This window comes from Macrosteles quadrilineatus, unplaced genomic scaffold (genome assembly GCF_028750875.1).
Source record: "Macrosteles quadrilineatus isolate MER2022 unplaced genomic scaffold, UCM_ALF_1.0 Scaffold_2__2_contigs__length_208266976, whole genome shotgun sequence".
Classification (NCBI taxonomy): Eukaryota; Metazoa; Arthropoda; class Insecta; order Hemiptera; family Cicadellidae; genus Macrosteles; species Macrosteles quadrilineatus.
Genome location: NW_026542595.1, coordinates 131,401,603 through 131,422,177, shown reverse-complemented (window position 1 = coordinate 131,422,177; position 20,575 = coordinate 131,401,603). Strand labels below are relative to the sequence as shown.

At 35.1% G+C, this 20,575-nt stretch overlaps 2 protein-coding genes across 2 annotated transcripts in view; one reads left to right on the top strand and one right to left on the bottom strand.

The window, feature by feature from the left end:
• Positions 1 to 319: 319 nt before the first annotated feature.
• The window catches only part of LOC128987541 (nuclear migration protein nudC), a 119,114-nt gene continuing 98,858 nt past the window's right edge, over positions 320 to 20,575 (top strand). Inside the window, exons 1-4 of the mRNA XM_054408439.1 lie at positions 320 to 555; positions 1,921 to 1,998; positions 3,450 to 3,665; positions 4,340 to 4,510. Coding sequence (XP_054264414.1) covers positions 478 to 555; positions 1,921 to 1,998; positions 3,450 to 3,665; positions 4,340 to 4,510 — 543 coding nt within the window. The 5' untranslated portion in view covers positions 320 to 477. The remainder of the gene's footprint in view (positions 556 to 1,920; positions 1,999 to 3,449; positions 3,666 to 4,339; positions 4,511 to 20,575) is intronic.
• Positions 7,485 to 20,575, bottom strand: part of LOC128987542 (uncharacterized) — a 40,087-nt gene continuing 26,996 nt past the window's right edge. The window contains exons 2-4 of the mRNA XM_054408440.1: positions 9,976 to 10,167; positions 9,078 to 9,339; positions 7,485 to 7,690 (exon numbers count right to left, since the gene is read on the bottom strand). Of these exons, the coding sequence (XP_054264415.1) occupies positions 7,665 to 7,690; positions 9,078 to 9,339; positions 9,976 to 10,167 (480 nt within the window). The 3' untranslated portion in view covers positions 7,485 to 7,664. The remainder of the gene's footprint in view (positions 7,691 to 9,077; positions 9,340 to 9,975; positions 10,168 to 20,575) is intronic.

Genomic DNA, 20,575 nt, shown 5'->3' with positions numbered 1-20,575 from the left:
TAAATAACCCTAAATTGAATGATCGGGGATTGCGCAGACCTAGTAAAAAACATAAACTGAAATTTGCTGTTAAAAGTACAAAGTATTGATAGTACCCGGGAAACATTACAAAAGTCATATTAATTATCGATCGTTTAAAATAAACCATGGAGCACAGAGACCACAACCAAGCTGATTGTGAGGCTACACGCAAGAAAGTCTTGACGCCCCTTTTCATCAAGAGGCCAGATGTTTTGGTTCGGTAAGAAGAAGAAAATCGGAAGCTACTAACCTAACCTAACAACAACCAGATCCAAACAACGAAACAACAAACCAATCCGTTCCGTTTTCGATTTGAGTGTTCCTTCGTTCAAGCATCTAAACTGTGGTGGCGGTTTTAATAAGTTGCCAGTGGCAAGGTTTGATCGATTGAGTTTGTTATTGAAAAGCCGTATAACTTCCCCCGTCTTAAACATTAACTTAACTCAAAGAGAGAAAATGCCTGTTAAAGATCTTGAGCAGTTTGATGGAATGTTACTGGCTATGGCCCAGCAGCATGAAGGTGGTGTTGCAGAGGTTAGTCATAATACAATTAGGCCTAGGCCTCTCACACATTTTAATTAGCTTCCATCAAGTCAAGCTTAGCTAGCTAGTTTTGAAAAAGTAAATTTATTTCGGATATTTATCTCATTAAGTTATTTTTGTAAGAAATCTGACAAAGGACCTTGTCATGAAAGGTTAGGGCTTCTAGACTATTTTAGGCTAGGCCTAGTTGGAAATGAAAAATTGCACAATAGGTTACTCGTAGGTTACCTAGTCATGTAATGTTTTCTCACAGCTCTATTTGAAGGATTGGAGGGCTGGTCTAATTAATGATTAGGTACCTACCTAACTTAAGTCTAAATCAGGAATTAGGCGGCTAATCATCTTTAGGCTTAGCTCAGTTGTCGGGTTGAATATTTTAACAACTAAGCCCTTGGTTAGGGTTAGTTGTTAACGTTGTCACAGTCTTTGAATCAAAATGGATGTGTACGCTAGGCCTAGTCTAATTGAACTGGGCCACCGACAGAGTGTGCTGATGTAAATTATGTAACTTACTGACACTGAAAAGTAAGGCACAGAGGAAACTTGCTTAGGCGTCTTTGAAGCCTAGCTGTGCTTACTCGTAAAACAATTATAAAAAGGGTAGACTTTCATAAGCGGGCCAAAAACAACCCAATGAATTATTGATCGATTAATCAATTATTTAATTCGATACCGGTACCTAGCCTATATCAAGTTTAGTTAGGTTAACATTACCTTAATAAGCCCAATGAAATAGGCCTAATCGATATATCGAATAATAGATACGATATCTTCATTCGGTTGTTTTTGGCCCCACTAATGAATGTCTACCCATTAAACAAACTAAGTTAAAGACAATATTTCTCATCTTAGCGCCCTAGATATTAAAATTACAATCACCCTCGTATTTGAATAAATATTTTGAGTTGGTGAAAAACTCTTCAGCTGCTGTTTAAAATTACCGTTAACATTAATCTATGGCGGGCAAATCTAAGATGGCTGTTAGCCTCTAAGGACTCTTAAGGTGCAACGGTGCACTTTCAGCTCTAGTATATTGCAATGGAAATATATGGCCTACTTCTGACGAGCAAGGAAGAGCCCAAGCGGCACGCACTGTGCGGACATTCCTATCGCATGGGGCACAGAATCTTCTTCCGTTGTAGTATGAGGCCGACATCGGGATTTGTCATCATCCCAGTGACTATGTAGTAGACATACTTAAATAGTGCTAAACACCACCTAAGTGTAGGCCTACTAGGGTTCTTAGTTTAGTGGATTATACCAGTTGTTAGGCTTATAGTAGCCTAGCTGTATCAATATTAAAAATTTATAGCTTGACATTTCACTCCACAGAGAAACTTGTTTTGTTTTTTTTAGCTTCTGGAAACCATCTTCAGTTTTCTGGCACGCAAGACAGACTTTTACACTGGAGCAGGTGAAGCTGCAGCTGAGAGTGTAAGTTTCATCTTCGATCAGAGTAGGACGTTTAATTTGTTTTAGTTTAACTTTAAACAGTTATGTTTAACCTTTGATTAATTGATACAACTAACTAACTAAATTATAACATTCCAACCCCATGTTAAAGTTATCGCCTGTTTTTAATCAAAATTGTGGTAGTTGATGTGAGCCACTGACAGATTGTGCTGATGTAACTTAAATTACTGAATTCTGTTGAATACACAAACTTTGATGCCAAGTCAAAATAATGGAACAACTTATTATGAGCTAGGCCTATAGCAACTGTTATGACCCTTAAACTATGTCAGCAACAAAAAAATAGAAAATTGAACTGTGTAGCCACCAAGTTTAGCGCATTCTGTGACTAGCTTATGTAACTAGGCCTACAATCTTTTTTAATGAAAGTTCTGTGACAGCTGGTCCATTTAGATCTTGGTACCGTATGTCTATTTCAGTACTTATTTAATACTTTACTTTGAAATGGCGAGTACAATAGCCAATGGTTTAACATAGGTTTAAGTATGTAACTTATGTATATTTATGAACACAATCTTTAAAACTTTAACTACAGTTGACTACTAGCCTATTAATATTTCACTGTAGGCCTAAACTAATGAACACATGCTTATCATGGTAACTACCTTATGTCCAGATATTAAAACTTGCACCCAAATTGTTATAGGCTACACAAATGCATAATTGACAGATCTCATTTAGAGTACCGTGTGGTAAGATGTAAACTTGTGGTGGCTTATAGAAATATTAAATTATAGTCCGTTCACAAAATTTAAGCCGATTAAGGGGAAAGTTTTCTGGGTTCTCCTTCCGCTTTTTTTTAGCTTAATGTAGGATATATATCAGCTGATATGCTGTCGGCTTTTATTCCATTCATGTTAGGTTGTGTTGAAGTGGAGGTGATAGAATCGCTTACCCTCAAACCGCCTAACGTTTGTAAACAAAGTAGGCGGAGATCGCTTTTGTTTTTTGTTTTGTTTTGTTTTATACGTCACTTGATGCACCTTAACGTACCTAATAACTGAATCAATGTTACCCAATAAATACAGCGAAAATCCTTTTTACCAACAACTTAACTTTGGCATTTACTATCAAATCAAGCTAGAAAATGAATTATTGGCCTATAGCAAAGACTTCAGTAAACAATGTGTGTGTACATTAACAGATCGTTTATTGTTGTGCTGCTTGTATATTTGTTGCTTTTTGACATTCTTGTAATCAAAGTCTCATTACAGGCCGTTAAAGTTGTGTCAAAAATGTGTTAAATTTTTAAATAGTTTTTTTTTTAATGCCATTTTCTAAACAATTTTCATAAATACACTTTTTAGATATGTTTAAACCCTCTAAATTATTTTCCAGTTAATGTTTTGTCTATAAAGTTGGCATTGATTCCTTCGCCATTTAATTAAGTTTTTATGAAATTTTGTTTCTAGTTGGTTATGAGCACATTCAAGAAACATCAAGCTAATGCTGTTCAAGCCCATGCTAAAAAGAAGAAAGAGAACGAGGAGGCTGACAGGAAACGTAAGGAGAAACTCGCTAAAGCTAAGGAGGAAGAACAAAAACAAACTAAAGAAAAGGAAGGATCAAAAATCACTGAGCTCACAGATGAAGAGGCAGACAAATTGCAAAAAGAAATAGATGCTAAGGTAATTGTCACCTATATCTTAAGTAAATGTTGATCAACCTATTTGTTCCCTGGATGGATTGTATCCCGTGAGGATCGAAACCTGTTGCCTTTCAAGGTCACAAGAATCACTTGACAGCAGGTAATTTCACCAGTACACCTAAATTAGGAGGCCCGCGATTTGCATGTGATGCGCTACGGCCCAAGAGAACACATAGGGGCAGTATGTTTATTTACTTTTTTCATGTCATTTTTCTGTCTGGTTATCCAAACTTGCTGCAGCTGATTTAGGTCGGATCACCATAATAGTTCACTGAGATGATGTTACATTTTAAGGCTATTAGTGCTCATGTTTTAAATTTAAATGTACCGTACCTTCCATGTAATTCTATTCTAAAATTATGTGATGTAGTTTTTTCCCTACAAACTTTTATATTAATGTCTTAATTTTTGTTGTATGTTAACGTTGGTTTTTCCATAGGTTATAAAAAAATATTATTAATGCATAAATTAGTGTTTTCCAACTGCTTTCATGACCTATTCATATTTTGCGTGATTCCTTATAACTATATGGTTAACGCTTTTTATTCAGTTGTAAACTAACCCTTGAAAAATGTTGTCGTGGCTCCAAAAGATGAAGCAGTTGGGAACTTGTAATCCCCGACCATAATATGAAGACAATTTGTCTTTTTGCAGAAAACTCAAGATCCCAAACCAGAAACCCCAGTTGCTATGGAAGCAGAGAAAGCATCGAAATCAGACGATGAAGAAGAAGATGAGAAGGAAAAAGGGAAGCTGAAGCCAAACAGCGGAAACGGAGCAGATCTCGAGCACTACCGTTGGACCCAAACTCTGGCTGATATTGAGGTTAGTGTGCATGATCCTGATATAAATGTTTTTGTGAATTGAATTTACACTTTCGATTTGACATTTCTTGTAGCAAATTAATGGCGACGTTGTTAATATTTGATGTATATGTTGCTCTTGAAGTTTTTGTAGTACATTTTTACCAAATAAAATTGAAAGAAAACGTATCTCAAATTCTGTGTGTCGATGAAGCTGTCAGGAAAAGTTTATTGTAATTACGATTAAATGAGTTCACAGATATGCCATTGATCTTGCCATGGGCTATTGTGAGTTCTTTTAATTTAGGCTCTAACATAAGAGCTCCATTTTTTCAGAGCTACTTTTAACATCAGTAAAATGGTGAAGTCATAACATTCAACTACCTAACCATAAAAATATTCTTCGAGTTCATTGTTGGTGATGGTGAGTTAATGTTGTTCAAAGGTTTATTGCAGACACTTTCCATCACGAATGTAAAAAATAATACACGTTTTGGGATCTGGAATCTGATTCCGTCCTCAGGTGAAAAACACTATTTTAACTCGTAGTAAAACTCGTGATAGGAATAAACAGAATTAACACCTCTCTTGCGGAATCGTACATCGCTCCGCCTTTTTGTTGGTTTTACTTTTCCAGGGACCGGAAGCCATTTCTGTTGTTCCGTGTTTCCGATTGGTCAGCCATGTTGCTTCAGTCTCATTGGTGGAGTCAGAGTAACATGCGAGTTCCAGCTAGGAATCAGTGACCAGTTCCATGGTGCCAGGGTGGAAAGGCTGGTCCAGTGACCGCCTTATTGGGGTGGAAACATGACCTGGGAGGGGGGGGGGGGCAGGATGAGCAAAACATGATTAAGGGATGAATTGAAACTGTTATAACTCAACCTAATCCAACCAAACTTGCTGATAATAAAAAAATCAAATGAAGGTTTACTAATCAAATCAATATTTTCAATTGATATTGGGTAGCCCAGTTAAGAAACCGTAGGCTACCCCGTCTCCATTACATCCTGCCCACCACACCCCCTTCCATACCCGGCCCCTGAATCACTCTTACGCTTTGGGGAGTCAACTGGCACTCGGGCCTACCAGACGGTTTTGACAGTTTATGACCCCCAAAAAAAAAAATTGGCTGGCACTCGCTCCCCTTCTTATGCATCCGTACATCTTTTGTTGTTTTGTTGTTCTTGGATAACATTTCCTTTCTACCATTGCTTTTTACATTACGAAAATAGAATACAATAATTACAGGCTATGGCTTGTTTTGGAGGTTGAGAGTAACAGATTCCTGAAAATGTTGCTTTACTAAACACCATCTAAAATATCTATTATTCCAAAATGGCCTGACACCTACAAATAGCCCTAACAAATCTATTATAAACCCTAAAAATATATTTGACAATTAATTGTTAAAAGGGCTTTTTGTATATGTTAGGCCATTTTTCCTTGTTCAATTTTAATTTTTAAGCGCTCACAACTTCATATGATTAATCGTAACTCTACCAAATACGCCTCAAAGGCGTATGAATAAATTTCTATTTAAATTTCTTCATAGTAAAAAAGACTGATTCCAGATAAAATAAAATGTGATGATTGGGATTCTGTTGTGGTTTCAGAAGTGAATAAATTATCTCAAAATTCTCAAAACAATAGTCTTTTAGTAAACTTCTAAATTACTGTATTCTTTTGTTTTACCTCTCAATGATCTATTGTTAAGGCATACAAATACTCGCAGATACCTTGTAGTAGTGTGTAGCTCTTGCTTACACAGCCTCCATAAGCTAAGAAGTATAACTTTTATTAGGGCCAGGTATAGCAGTGTTGTTCCAAATGCCTTCAAATAGCTCAATACCACCAGCTTTGCTGTGCTGAGCTGTGATTGCCTTTTAGAACTTGTAGGCTGTCGGTAAATTATTTTGAATCCAAGAATATCTTGAAGAATCTTAGATATTTTAAAACTGTTAATAACTATGTTGTATAGCAGATGTAAAGTAATTTTTTTTTTCCTTTCGTCCTTCCCCTATTTCAAAGCTTGTTTAATTAAAACAATTTCAGCTTATTAACTTTGTTCACATATAAAATGGAATTTGTTGTGTGAAAAGGCCAACAAATTCTTTGGATGTATGTATAAAAGACTAAATGTAGTGAATGAAACAATATCCATCCATACATTTAAGACAAACTTTTTTGGATTAACTAGAAGTTAAACAAATTCTGTGATTTTTAGTATTGTTGGTTTTATTAGTAATTGTAATCAATCGAAGCTAGGTCTATTCCAAATTTACCTATACAGATGGAAACCCAATTCATTTAGGCAGTAAGATCTGTCAGATGATGATTAAGAATATCAAATTGCATGCTATTACTCCCAATGAGTTTTACTAAAAAAAATCAAATAGCATACAACTAAGTCTGAATTTTGGTCTTAATTTGATCCAATGTTCCCAGTTTAAATCTATAAACCCCCAACACTTAAATTGAAGAGTGGAATGAAAATTCCTGAGTATAGAGTAATCTCCTTAAAAGATTTTAGACTTATCCCCGGGGTATACTAGAATCTACATATTTAATATAGATTTAAAATATTTTCTAGGATGAAAGATGTTATAACTAGTAACAAAGGGAAGAACTTCCTCTGGAAATTTTCTGTTAATAGTAGAAACATATGTTTCTTAACTCATTGTTATGCTTTCATATATCTTCTTCTTACTTGATTTCATGATCTGTAAAACTAGTTTTTCACTTAATTCTTTTTAAATCTGTAGATTCCAGGTTCAACCAACCAAAATCAGCAATCTAGTACAACAATCAATACTTAAAGTATCCCTTTTTGTACTGAGGCAGAACTCTATTCTGGGATTTGTTTAATACTACACCTTAAAAAATATTTTAACTTGATACCTTTTTTAGAGATTTTGGGTTTGGGGTTATAATAAAGTTTTAGTCATGATCATACATATAATTATCAAACAACATTCACTCATGATACAATACACTCATTACATAAAACATACACATACTGTCTTTGGAGACATAAAATGACAAATACATAAAATAATTAATTGATTGATACATCACAGACCAGTCGACTGGTATTTTAAATATTTACAAATATTAATATAGAATAAATAAAGACACCGGTGTCTTTTTATTTAATACTGCTTAAGTTCTTCGTCAGTTCAACTAAGGGCACCTCTTGCTCTCACTGAAACAGAAAGAAAATCATCAGGTACAGATTTTTTAAGACTACAACTACAAGGCTATGATGTGTAGTTTAAAACTTTTTAGAGTTTTTACCCTAGGAAATTACGAAATTCACTTTTCGGACAACGGTGCTCTAGATATTGTATGTTTTGTTTATATGTATAAACTTAAACCCCTTATACTAGAACTTTTTTATTTAATCTATAGCAGAGATTAAGCATATCCATAAATGTACCATCCCTATGGATCAACTAGGGTTTTCAACCTTTTTTGCTCCATACCCACTTAAAATTCTTAAACATTCCCAAACAAAATTCACAAAATTCTTAGATTTTGTTATAGTATGAAATAGCTATAGAAGTTTGATAGACATCTTTTATACTATTAGAATAATGAGTATAAAAATGTTTTTGGGAGTATTACAGCTTCATATTTAATAAACCTATTATACTGAAGTAACTAAAGATATGTTAAATTGAACCAGCCTATTCGTGTAAAAATTTTCAGGTCATGGTAAAATTTGTACTACAAATACATCAGTAGTAATCTTCATCATCACTATCCACAGAGTAGGATTATACTCCTATCAACTTCTCTGTGGCTCATGACCAAAGTAATAAATATTAATTTTCTAAGATGATTTAACCTCCAGACAGATATATATTTTCGGTCAGCCTTACGACAGTTACGATCCTGTGTAATCATCAGCTGACGAGAGAAGGGCACCACTCAGGTGTTACGGACGACGGTTGTTTACACAAAGTTCAGGGTCCGGTGTAATTGTTGAGTGATTGGAGGACCCTCGCCTCGGTGCATTTCCGGATCTCTGATTTGATTTCCGGTTCTACTAATTTACTACTTGCAAGGTCTTTTTCTATTTTTTATTTATTAAAGTAAAATTTCTGTTACGTACTACACAATGTAAAGCAGAAGAGTAAATAAAAATTGTATCGGAATTGTGATAATAGGTTTAAAACATTATGAAATTAATTTAAAGTATTAAAAATTGTTCTGAAATTGAGATAAGTTTCAATTGCAGTATTGAGTAAAAAAGTTGAATAATTTAATAGGTAACTCAGTAGGCCTACAAACAGTAGGTTTGCAACAAAACTGAAGTGTGATTCATCTGCGTGGCGCCGTGCCATTGCTCACCGCTCAGACGTATTGTGGGCACTTTTCAAATTTACATGCAACTAAATGAGACCCGATGTCAGAGCGGCACTGCTCACCGCTCGTATTGTACCCATGGCCTTAACCACATTCGCTTAATATGTTTCATAAAGTGTGATGATTTATAAGAGAAAACCCCCTTAATTTGACCAAACTTCTGTCTCAACTAGTTCAAATATACTTTGTTATTATAACTACACAACAACAAAAATACTTACTGTCAATATAATAAACTGCTAGACTGAGCCCTATGAGGAACAGGCCACAAACCGTGACTACTACTGCTGTCAGTTGGTGTTTGTGGCACGTACGACAGCAATCAGCTGTCTTCTGTAGAGGCTTACGACTCATGCCGTTGACTACCGTGAAGTGTGTAGAGCTGGCTAGTGACTGTGTGTCATAGGGTTTGGCTATCTGTTGCTCTAACCGCAAGGCTGCTAGATTCGCTGCTGTCAGCAATAGTGTTCCTGATGATCCGCTCTGAAACATCGTAAAATGTCATCGGAAATGTTTCAGTGATAGAGAAGTAGGTTGGTGTGAAACGGATGTTTTATAACCTGATGTGTGATGTCAGATAAATGTTCAGTTGTAAATAATTCAACTCAACTTTTTAAGAACTGGGACAAAGACTTGGGTATGTTTTAAGCAGAATATGAAGCAAGTCTAAATTATAGTTTGGACCAAATACAACCTAAAATAAGATGGTTTATTTCAGCAAACGCTCTCCTAAATTATCTTAATTCTTTGGTGTTCACTTTACTGGCATAGACGCAATCCTTAATGAAGCCCCACACAAAAAGTTACACAGGCGAGTCAAACAGTATCAGACTTGGTTGTGATAAACCACTCCACACACTGCGCTTTAATACGAGCTTCCATTGTGATTCTAATGAGACTCGTACATTATTTGTTATTGTTTACCAAGCAACGATATAAACCAATCAACTGACAAAAGTGCTACTAAATAATACAATTTAGCCACTCTTTCCATGTGGTGTAGAAAACTTTTATGTTACTTGGAAAGAGGATGGGATGGTAAAGATGTTAAGTTTTTTTTTGAACACCCTGTATTACACAAACAAAATTTTCCTCAAATTGTACGTTTATTTGGCTCACCTGTGTGCTGGACTTGCTACTACTAGGAGTGCTGCTAGTTGAGGGACTAAGCCATTCGCTAACAGTCTGTATGGACCGGGATGAGTTACAGTCGCAGGTTGTAGCGTCCCTACACAGCGCGGGCCGAGGGATGAACCAAGGTCCTGGTGCCTCCGTCTGTGACATCTCACTGTGCACGTCCTCATCTTCTATCTGGAAAACAGAATTTGTATCAGTTGGATTCATTGCAAGTCTTAATTCTCATGAGCAACCTGTTGAAATGAAAATCCTTCCACATAAAAATTGTAAAAGTATTTTTTTTACTCCTTTGGATAAACTTTCTTCACACTAAGGACTTTTGATTTTTTCTGAATTTCCTTGTAGAAAGGCGGCTCCCTAGTCAAATATTTATTACATTACAACTAAGTAGTGACATATCATGTTCAGTTCATAACGTTCTAGAGTGGGGCCCCTTACTACCAAAAAAAGTAGTATCCCAACAATAATAGGCCTAACTAAAAAAGCTCTCAATGCATAACAAAATTATCTATAACTTCCTTTTTGTCTTTTTCCATAACTGGTTTTAAATTCACAGAATTTAAAAAAAAAATTATTTTGTACCAAGTGCTTCCTAGTTTTTGGGGGCCCTGTGCAGCCTCACCTTTCGCACCTACCTAAGGTTGGCTCTGATAATACTTTAATTTCATATTTATTATTATTGCCAGTATTCCTTTTATGAAGAAGAGCTCCAAAACACAATCAAATACAGTGCTGTCTTTTGTTTTATACTAATTTCTTCTTTTGTCCCAAAATATTCTTGTAGCCTATTGAGTTTGTTTACCTCACTCCTCTTCATTTCCAATCCATTCACAGTAAGATCCTCTATTTATGATTTTTCTCTGTATTTCTTGCTGTTTGTCTCATTTTCTTCATGGATGTTGTGCTACAAGATCTTCCATGCCTTCTTTAATCCGTGTTCTTATTTTACTGTTGCCACATTTACCAAATCAGTTTCATTTTATTTGTTCTGCTGTCTTTCATCCTGTGAATGACTTATTAAAATCGTCCTTGATTTATTGTATCAAAAACTCAATTTAAATTTCTTAACCGCTTAGAATGTTCTTCCAAATTACAAATTCCCTCCGAAGACATGGAATATTTACAAAATGTGAATCCCCTAATGTGAAAATGTGAATACAACTAAGTATTTTCCAGTCCCCGCAGATGCAGATTGAGTTGTTGGTAAGTGGTCGCTGTTTGGTGAGTCACATGATTGGTCTGTTCACCAGCTGCATGTCTTGCATCAACTCAGTCTCAGCCTTGAGCAGAATCTGCCCTATCTCATCTCCTCTCATCTCATTATCTCATATTTATTGTTGCCTGCTGATCTCATTCTGTCCCTTGCTCGTGTATCTGATCCGGAACCATCCATCTTTTGGTCTGTTCCATTCGGTTTATGCTTTACTGAGGGAGAAAGTAGTTGTTGTTTTGAAATGAAATTAGAAATGAATAGTTTTGTTTGACTTTGAATATAATTTCATTTGGAGTAATAGTTAAACTTGTTGGTGGTAAATAGAATTTCATGCATTAATTTGTGGATTTGCTTTTGCGTAAATATTGCTTCTAGCAAATACTAGGCTACTAGCCAGTAAAAGCTGCAACTTTGCCAGATTGAATCAAATCGGACTAAACCAAAATGGAATCAAGATATTTCAATTATGTCCATCAAAATACTAGGATAATTATATCTACAGTACAATAGAATAGCTCAAAGTTCTTTAACTTATTATTCTATTGTTAAAAAAAGATGGGCAATAGTCTACATATAGGTCTATCTAACCTGTATTTGTAGAAGGAACAAATAATAGTTTCATAGTCTTTTATACATAGTTGTATACATATTGCCATGCCATTTTACTTTACTCTGACGTTGAAGGATTTAAAATCTTGATTCTTCATTGGTAAATTCAAATCCACAATTATTACAGTTGTTATCTGCACACTCCAACACACAAAGTATAATATTTCTAAAGTTCCAAAGATTATTCTTATCAGACTCAAACCACAGTTTTAACTAGGTGATACTCTTATTTGGTAGTATGATTAGTCATTCTCTGAGCTCGTAGAACAATGTGTAAGACCTCTTGACAAGTGTAGGTTCACTACTGCAACCTTGCCCCACATTCTTCGACTTTCCACCAATCATCAGGCCATATCTAATCACTTGAATGTGACTGCCTTTCAATTAGAGTTTGAGACAAGGCATTTGGACATTGCGTAATCTGGTCGGCAATTTCAATTCACCAGTAGTAATGAAAGATGTTGGATTATTCTTAAATTATTTACAGTTACAGTATTAACTACATACAAATTGTAGTACTGCTTAGTTTTTTCTTTTAGCGAATTTCCCATATAGGGAATAAGCTATTACCGTAGTACTCATGGTAAGACCTGGACGCGGGACCGATTTTTTTTTTCGTTTTGAGGTCCCTAGAGGCCAAAAACACCATCCGTTCAAATTCATATATATATATATATTTATATATTTATATATTTATATATATATATATATATATATATATGTGTCCGTCAGCACGATAACTCAAGCAAAAATTATCCGATTTTGATGAAATTTGGTACAAACGTGTAAACCTACGTTTATTCGAACGAGTTCGCGATCCAGCATGATCGGACCATGGGAACGGGTGTTTACGGGGGGTTTTATGGGGTAAAAATAGGTTTTTCCCATTTTTGACCCAAAAAACTTAAAATTTTGCAATTTATTTCCAAACCATTTTGTAGAGCTTAAAAAAACAAATAATTTAGTATATTGAAGCGTTATTATGCGCCTAACGGTTACGGAGAAAATTCAAAAAAATTGTAAATTTAAAATTCCCATGTTATTCTAATGGAGAATAAGTAAACGGTTGTAGTTTGCTTGTTTATGAACATATTTTGATCAAATTTGGAAAATGTTTTTATTTCTTACTAACTATTAACATTTTACAAAAAAAAAAAAAATTTTACCCTCCCTGATGCAGCAAACCTAAGTACTTGTTAAACTAATTCTATTTAAATCGGGAATAAATGTTATATTTTTAAGTAGACATTTCAGTGTAAATCCAATCAGTCAAATGGAAATTCGCTTAGTCTGCAGGTTTGCTGCGGCGGGGGTATTTGTAAATACTATTTTTACTGTATTGGTAAAACCAGATTTCAATACTAAAACTCTTTTTTTTATCTAATTGGAGCACCACAACTGTTTAAAACTGAAGTCTATCAAACTGATGGTTTTGCATCACTATTGGGTTAAGATAGACAAAATTACTTTGTAGTCGGATTACAAAAGTTAAATAATATCATCTCTGAAATTATGAGTGATCTAGATTAATTATTAAATCTGCTAACTCAAGAAGTAGGCCTACTTCATTAATGCAAATTTTCATTAATAACTAGCTGGCCTGACAGACGTCGTCCTGTCCTAATGTGGTTTTATGTCAAATGCTTATTCATTTTTAAGATCCTGGTTGAATTTCGTTCGCTACGCTCACTCCCCTTTAGGTTGGAGCTTGTTTGCTGCGCTCACTTGCCTTCAGGTTAGCTCGTTCGCTACGCTAACTCGCCTCCAGGTTGAAGTTCGTTCGCTACGCTCACTCACCTTTTGGTTGCAAGTTAGCTGTTGTCATAAATTTAAGGAAAATAATCGTGCTGCACCCTGTTGGTAAACTTATTAACTTTTTAATGCCATTGAACATCACAGAATCAAATTGCTTAGTTGAACCAGCTGTTAAGATTCTTTAATTCCATCCATTTAAATATGAGTACTCATAAGGTTAACATGGGAAACTCCAGAGCCACTGGCGCGGAGCCCTTTTGACGGATCTGCACCAAACTTCACACAAACCATCCTTGAATAATGCTTAATAATGCCTGAAAGTTTCATTACAATCTGTCGAGCGGTTTCGGAGTCCATAAAGGGCAAACAAACATACATATAAACAAACTTTTTTTTCCAACAAAATTTTTAAGGATTAGGAAAATCGATTACATTGGATTTTCCTATATAGATGTGTTTTGATATTTTTTTATTTATAATAGCCTACCGTACATCTATTAGCCCATGGACTCTCTTTTCCTCAAATAAGCCCTGATTTTCACCTCCATCCCTCTTAACAGCATATTTATCGTGGAGGAGGTTTCACAACAAGTGTTATCAAAAGCTGTAAACAAGGTTTTGGTGCATTCAGAATGAGGCTTCATGTTGGTCCTTGATCTTTGCGTTCCTTTGTTTACTGTGATGGGGGCAAGGGTCATTCCGGTCTGAAACTGAAAAATTGGATTGGCCTGTGTCAAGGCCTGTTTCCTTTCACAACTTTTGTTTTCCTATCTCATCCTCCTTGAAATATCACTGCAGGTACATTAAATTTGGATAGACATGTTGGGGAGGGTTGTAGTGTTCTCTTGTCCTCTTTCTATGCCTAAAATCTTCATAAATTGTTTTAGCCACGGATTTCTTTAATTTCACTGTGTCCATTCATTAAATCAGTACCTATTAATTGCAGTACTGTATCTCCTTGAGAAATACTACAGGTAGGCTACATTCAATTTGGATACACACCTGGGATGGGGCTTGGGTAGTTGCACTTTACTCTCTTAACCTTGTTTGATGCCTAAATCTGAATAATTTTTTTTGCCACCGCTTCTTAAATTACTGTGTCAGTTGACTATAATTTAAACGATTCAACTTTTGCTGTAAGATTTATATGGTACTTAATTGATGTTCTAGAGTTGACTTTATGTCTTTAAATGAATCACCCTAGATGTTTCGTTAGATAAATTATTAAGAATGTATTGATGCAAATTTAAGCAAACCAAAAATAAATTGGCGAATAACTAGTGACACTTCAAAAAATATTAGACACATCATTTATGGTTGTTTACATAATTAAAATGCCTATGTTGTGGTAGAAATAGTTCATATCTCTATCTCACCTTTTCTTATTGGTTTTTAAACCGAAATTGATTCCCTTTACTTGAAATATCTCTGGTATTTTACTTTCATGTTAGTAAATTGTAGATAATGTCACAACTACTACTAAAGGAAACACTTGTTCCAGTGTAAATAATTCAGCGATAATGTTACAACAGCTAGGGTAAAAAGTTTCTACTACAACTCTATACTCTAATAAGTACCACCTGTATTTGAGCAACCGTGGTAAAAAGTAGTCGACCCCTATACAGACTGAGTCATGTATGAGCCAATTAATCAACTTCCCTAATCTATGCAAGGGAAAACTGTTTTTATCGACCTAGACAAACAAGAGCCTTGGCCTATTACAGAACAGGAAATGCAGAGGTGACAAAACCAGGCGACATTCCTTAGAACAGAATAACCAAGTAACCTGATCAAGGGCGAGCTCTTGACTTTGGCCTCGGACGCTCGCAAATGCGGATCAAAGTTGGCCAAGTCGGCGGCTGTTGGTCAATAGTGTGAAATATTTAATAGTGGCATTGGCTAGAAAACTATTAATTTGAAATATGTTGGTCAATTGAAATTAAATTGCCAATCTTTTTTTACATTTTAACATTGCTAAAATCTTTAGCAAATCTTCAGAATTAGTAATCAATTCCATGTTTCGTATTTAAACTGGATTTAAACTAAACATCATTGGTTAAAGTTGCCACATTTCATCTCTAGAAAGATAGTGAATGAAACATGTTAAACATGTTTATGATGTGGCTAATTTTTATGATTTGATCTCCTTTGTACTGAATCATAAATTAATGTTGATTCATCCTAGTCTACTGTAAATTTTCTTCCTAGTCTACTTTGAAATTAAAATTCTTATTACAGTATAATTGATTGTTTTACGCTCATTATATCATTTACTTGATTTTTGAGTTTTGAAGTCCATACATATCTAATGAAGTTTATTTTTCATAACACTTGATCTAAATTCTCAATCAAGCTTCTATTTGGATTGTAAAATTTAAAATCTATCCCTAAAAAGAATGTTGAATAATTTGTAATATAGTCTGTGAGAAGTTATCAAAAAACTGAAACTGACACTAATTCTCTGATAACCACACTAATTAGAGGAATGTAAACTGGTTATGCAGATGATAGAGTGGCGCGTGCAATGTGATACATTCTACCTGTTGCCCGATAAAATGTGGAATGCAGATGAAGGCAATCCTCCCATATACCAATCCCTGGTCTGACCTAACCTCCTCTTATGGTTCAAGGTCTGCCTTCTCGTTTTGTTTCAACTTCCTTCTCTTTTAATTGCCTTAGTGTTTCAGTCCTATTTGACCTCTGGGTTCTATTTGAGTTATAGTGTTGAGCCTCTTTTTGTAATGGCAGATATAATTTTTTGTTTTATGGCAGAGGATTTGTTTGTTTGTTTGTTGTAAGGTCTGATTTTGTTATCTAACGTCAGCTAATTGGAACAAATAAATGATTTGATGATAAAGAAGTATTGTTTCAAGTACTGGCGTAATTGAAAAATTTTAATGTAAAAATGTTTTCAGGATTATATATTGTTTAAAGACTTAGGAAACGACCAGTTTATTTTTTACAAGTTGATAACTAAAAGTTTGGGGAGGAAGCTGTTTTGCTGATAGAGCTTCGGTCCCAAGGTACCAATGGTTTTATCTATGCCATGATGCCACCACTTTGGAACACTTAAAAATTTATAAAATACTCTTACATCCATTTTTTAAGGAAAAAAGTTAGACGGTGTAAGTGGTTGAGAGGACTTTTTCGCCTCTTTACTAAAGTAATTTATTTTTTTAGAGAGAACTCGATAATTGATTTCGCATTTCGCTGCAGCTACAGACTGTAACCACAGTAACTTACCGGTGGGACACACGGGAGGGACTAAGGCTAACATATCTTGTAGTGTCAGCGTTCGCCGCTAGAACCGCTAAGTTGAAAAAATTAATTTTTTTACTTTTAGTTATAAAATTAACTTTTTAATTATAAAATATTGTTTTAAAATTATAAAATAATTTTTTTATTTTTAAATTAAAACTATCATAACATAACCTAACCAACCAGACTTGCTGATAATATAAAAACTGTATAAGATAAAAATCTAATAATTGATTAACTATAATTTTTAATTAATTATTAAATTAATTTTAAAATTTAGTATTATAAAATTAAACTGTCATAACCTAACCTAACCAACCAAACTTGCTGATATGAAAAATTTGTTGACAAAAAGTTAGTGCTGCCAGCGGGATTCGAACCCGGGACCTCCTGACCACCAATCCGAAACGCTACCAACTATGCCACGAACGCCGCTGGAATCACATCGTTTCGTTACGGTAATCGTGTCGCCTCAAGAGAAGACATCAGCCACTAGAGATATGACGTCACTACACCTTTAGCCTTAGTCCCTTCCGTGTGCCCATTCCGTAACTTACAGTGATCATAAACAATATTTACATTGACTATAGATCCCCCCAGCTTCTATAGGCTACAGTTAGATTGAGATCAGACCTTGACGAGGTAATTAAACTGTGAAATCAATTGACTCTGTTTCTCGCCTCTCGGGTTTCCTTCCTTCCTTCCTTCATCCTGCGTCTGTCGATAGACTTTTCCGCTGACCTATCCAAGGCCTTACGGTAGGTTGTGTTACTCAGATTCATCGGGTTTTGAGTCTGAATATGTTTTTTTTTTTTACTGGAATTTCGTTTCTGGTTTTTGTCTGCACTAGTGGCATTTTGTAAGGAAGAATCACCAAAATTGTGTTTGTATCATTTGTATCAGTAATCATTTTATCATTTTATCAAAGGCAGGTTTTTGGTCAGGTTGCTATAGGATTTGAACATGTGATAAACATTGTTGGTGTTTAATATTGAACTCACCAGGTGTTTATTATTGTTTCGCCGCAAGTTGTTAAGTTTGTTTTAAAAAGTCTTGTTATTAGAATACAGTAGTATAGTTTTTGCTTGGCTCATACCTTGTTTTGGGGTGTTCCTCTACAAAAATCAAGGTATTAGTCCAAGAGAGCTGTTTACACAAGTCACTATGGTACAAATTTATATTAAAATTAAACAAATTAAAAAAATCAACTTCACGTATTAAAAACTGTTGTTATGCAATCCCGTACTTCATAGCTATAATGAGTTTCTAAGCTGTTGCAGGTTGTCTCGAAAACCAATAAAAGTACAGTATGTAGCGTGTAATGTATCTTTTTAAACTCTGTTGAGAACAATATTTATCTTTTCTAACGGAGGTTTTATCTGTTAGGTATATCATAGTCTGTTAAAGCCTCTAAATCATACTTTGTCATAAAAACTTATGTCTATAAATATAAACTGTTTAAACTATTAGTTACACAGTATGAAGGTCGATGAGGAAACACTTTAGTTCTTGGCTGTATGTATCTTTTTATTGTTAATAAATTTAAAGGTTACAGTAGTTATAATGTTTACCCAACAGTTATAATGTTAAGAAATTATTGTAGGGGTTTCGTAGAGTCTTTCTATGTCCAATAGCGTCACTCTTCCTGACCTAAGAATTTTATTTTCCCCTACTACATACATGGCCCTACCGCTTCAGGTGAGAGTGTTTTTAAGTTCATAATCGCGAAGGATTACTATTTCAATTTTAGTTTCTGGAATTTTCTTTCTTCTGTTTTGACCATACTAAGTTTCAGGAGTTAGGATAACAGAGGAGTTTCTTTACCTACCGAAATGTAGAAAAGTCAAAACACTTAGCCTAGGAAAATTCCATAACTCTTACGTAAGCTTAAGGTAAGATCTATACCAACGGGTAAATTCATTATTACATTATAAAAAGTGGTTAGTTATAGGGGGGCGATGTCTACTTGTACCGGCGTCTAGTTGTACCTGCTGCATTTTGGTGACAGGCGTCTAGTTGTACCCCGTCCAAAGCTGTAGAGACAACTTGACGATGGTGCGGACGTCTAGTTGTCTCTACGTCTAGTTGTCTCTACGTCTAGTTGTACCTCTTAAAAATCTACAGGTACAACTAGTCGGGAACGTCACCGTCTACTTGTACCTCATACGTCTGCGTCTACTTGTACCTACGACTACTTGTACCTACGACTACTTGTACCTACGACTACTTGTACCTACGACTAGTTGTACCTACGCCTACTTGTACCTCGTCTAGTTGTACCTGCGGCTAGTTGTATCTCCCCTTCAACTTGTCACCGGTTTAAGAGATTTATTTTATTTCTTTAAAAATCATACAATCTTACAACAATTTATTATAAACAACTTGCTACAAAAGCCAGGAAAATTTGGCTTGTCTGCAGCTCATTGAGAAACCCCTGTTCTTGAAAACAACGTACTTGTGTCCCTTGGTCAGTCCTTATCCATATTACACTTTGGTTTTCCTTATTTCTTGTCAAGATCTGCTATCATTGTTTTTTCCACTTAAACTCTACTTCTTAGGTTTATACACAAAACTTTTATCATCTGACCACCAAACCCCACCAAATTTCGATTTAAAAGACACAGCAGGCATAGCTCAGCACGATAATTCACCAACTTGTATGACCACTGCTCAAGACGAACTGACATCTTGCATATCTGGCATTTACTTATACCTACGGGAGGGATGGGGGTGAGATGTATTTCCACGAAACGTCCCCGGCGCCGGGAATGCAGTGTATGGCATATGTTTCTTTTCCATCTACCTTTCAGTAAACTAAGACAATTGTAAAACTGGAGCCTTACAGGGAGGGCTGGAACTGCACTCACGGTCAGACCCTGGTCCTAATCCAACTACGGAACTGCACTCACGGTCACTTTGAGCCTTTCTGGAGGTACTGGAACTGCACTCACGGTCAGTTTTTAATTAGCCAATATCACATTGTGCAACACCATGATTGAATTGATTAAAACTTATTAAATTAGTTGAAATATATTGAAAAGTTTTGATTAAATTAATCTAAACGTCAAAAAATAAACTTACTACTGACATTGTAAAAAATACACATATATATGTGCACAGAAAATTCTAGCATAGTATTTACGATAACATGTTAGGCTATAGGCCTATTCTTATTATAACGAAGCTTCTTTTGTAAAGGTTAGGTTAGGTTAGGTTATTTATTGTTGTATTTATTGGGACAGACACTAAAACGTGTATTAAATATAAGTATTGGATAAAGTAGGACAGAGGACGGAATAAACAGATGACTAAGGGGCTAGCGAAGCGTTAAGCCGTGAAAGACCGATTTTTGACCGTGAGTGCAGTTCCATATGGCTTAGGCGGGCTACCCTTCCAACCCTTGTAAATTCCTTTGACCGTGAGTGCAGTTAGTTGTCAGCCAAATTACATATCCTTAACCATTAGAAATCTTACAAAGTGTTTCATTTAAATAATATTACTAAGGGCCTGGTTATAGTTAGTAACTGGTGTTGAAATATTAAAACATTGTGCATACTCCTAAGCCAAGCCGAGATCAAACATCACAATGAATTCTAGGTCTAAACATTGACAACACATATAAAAATAAGTCACATAATAAGGAAAAGTAATGTAAAGGTATATCTTATAAAAATAAATTAGATTAAAAAAATAAATATAGCGTATTCCAAATACACATTAGTATATAGTATACACATTCACAATTCA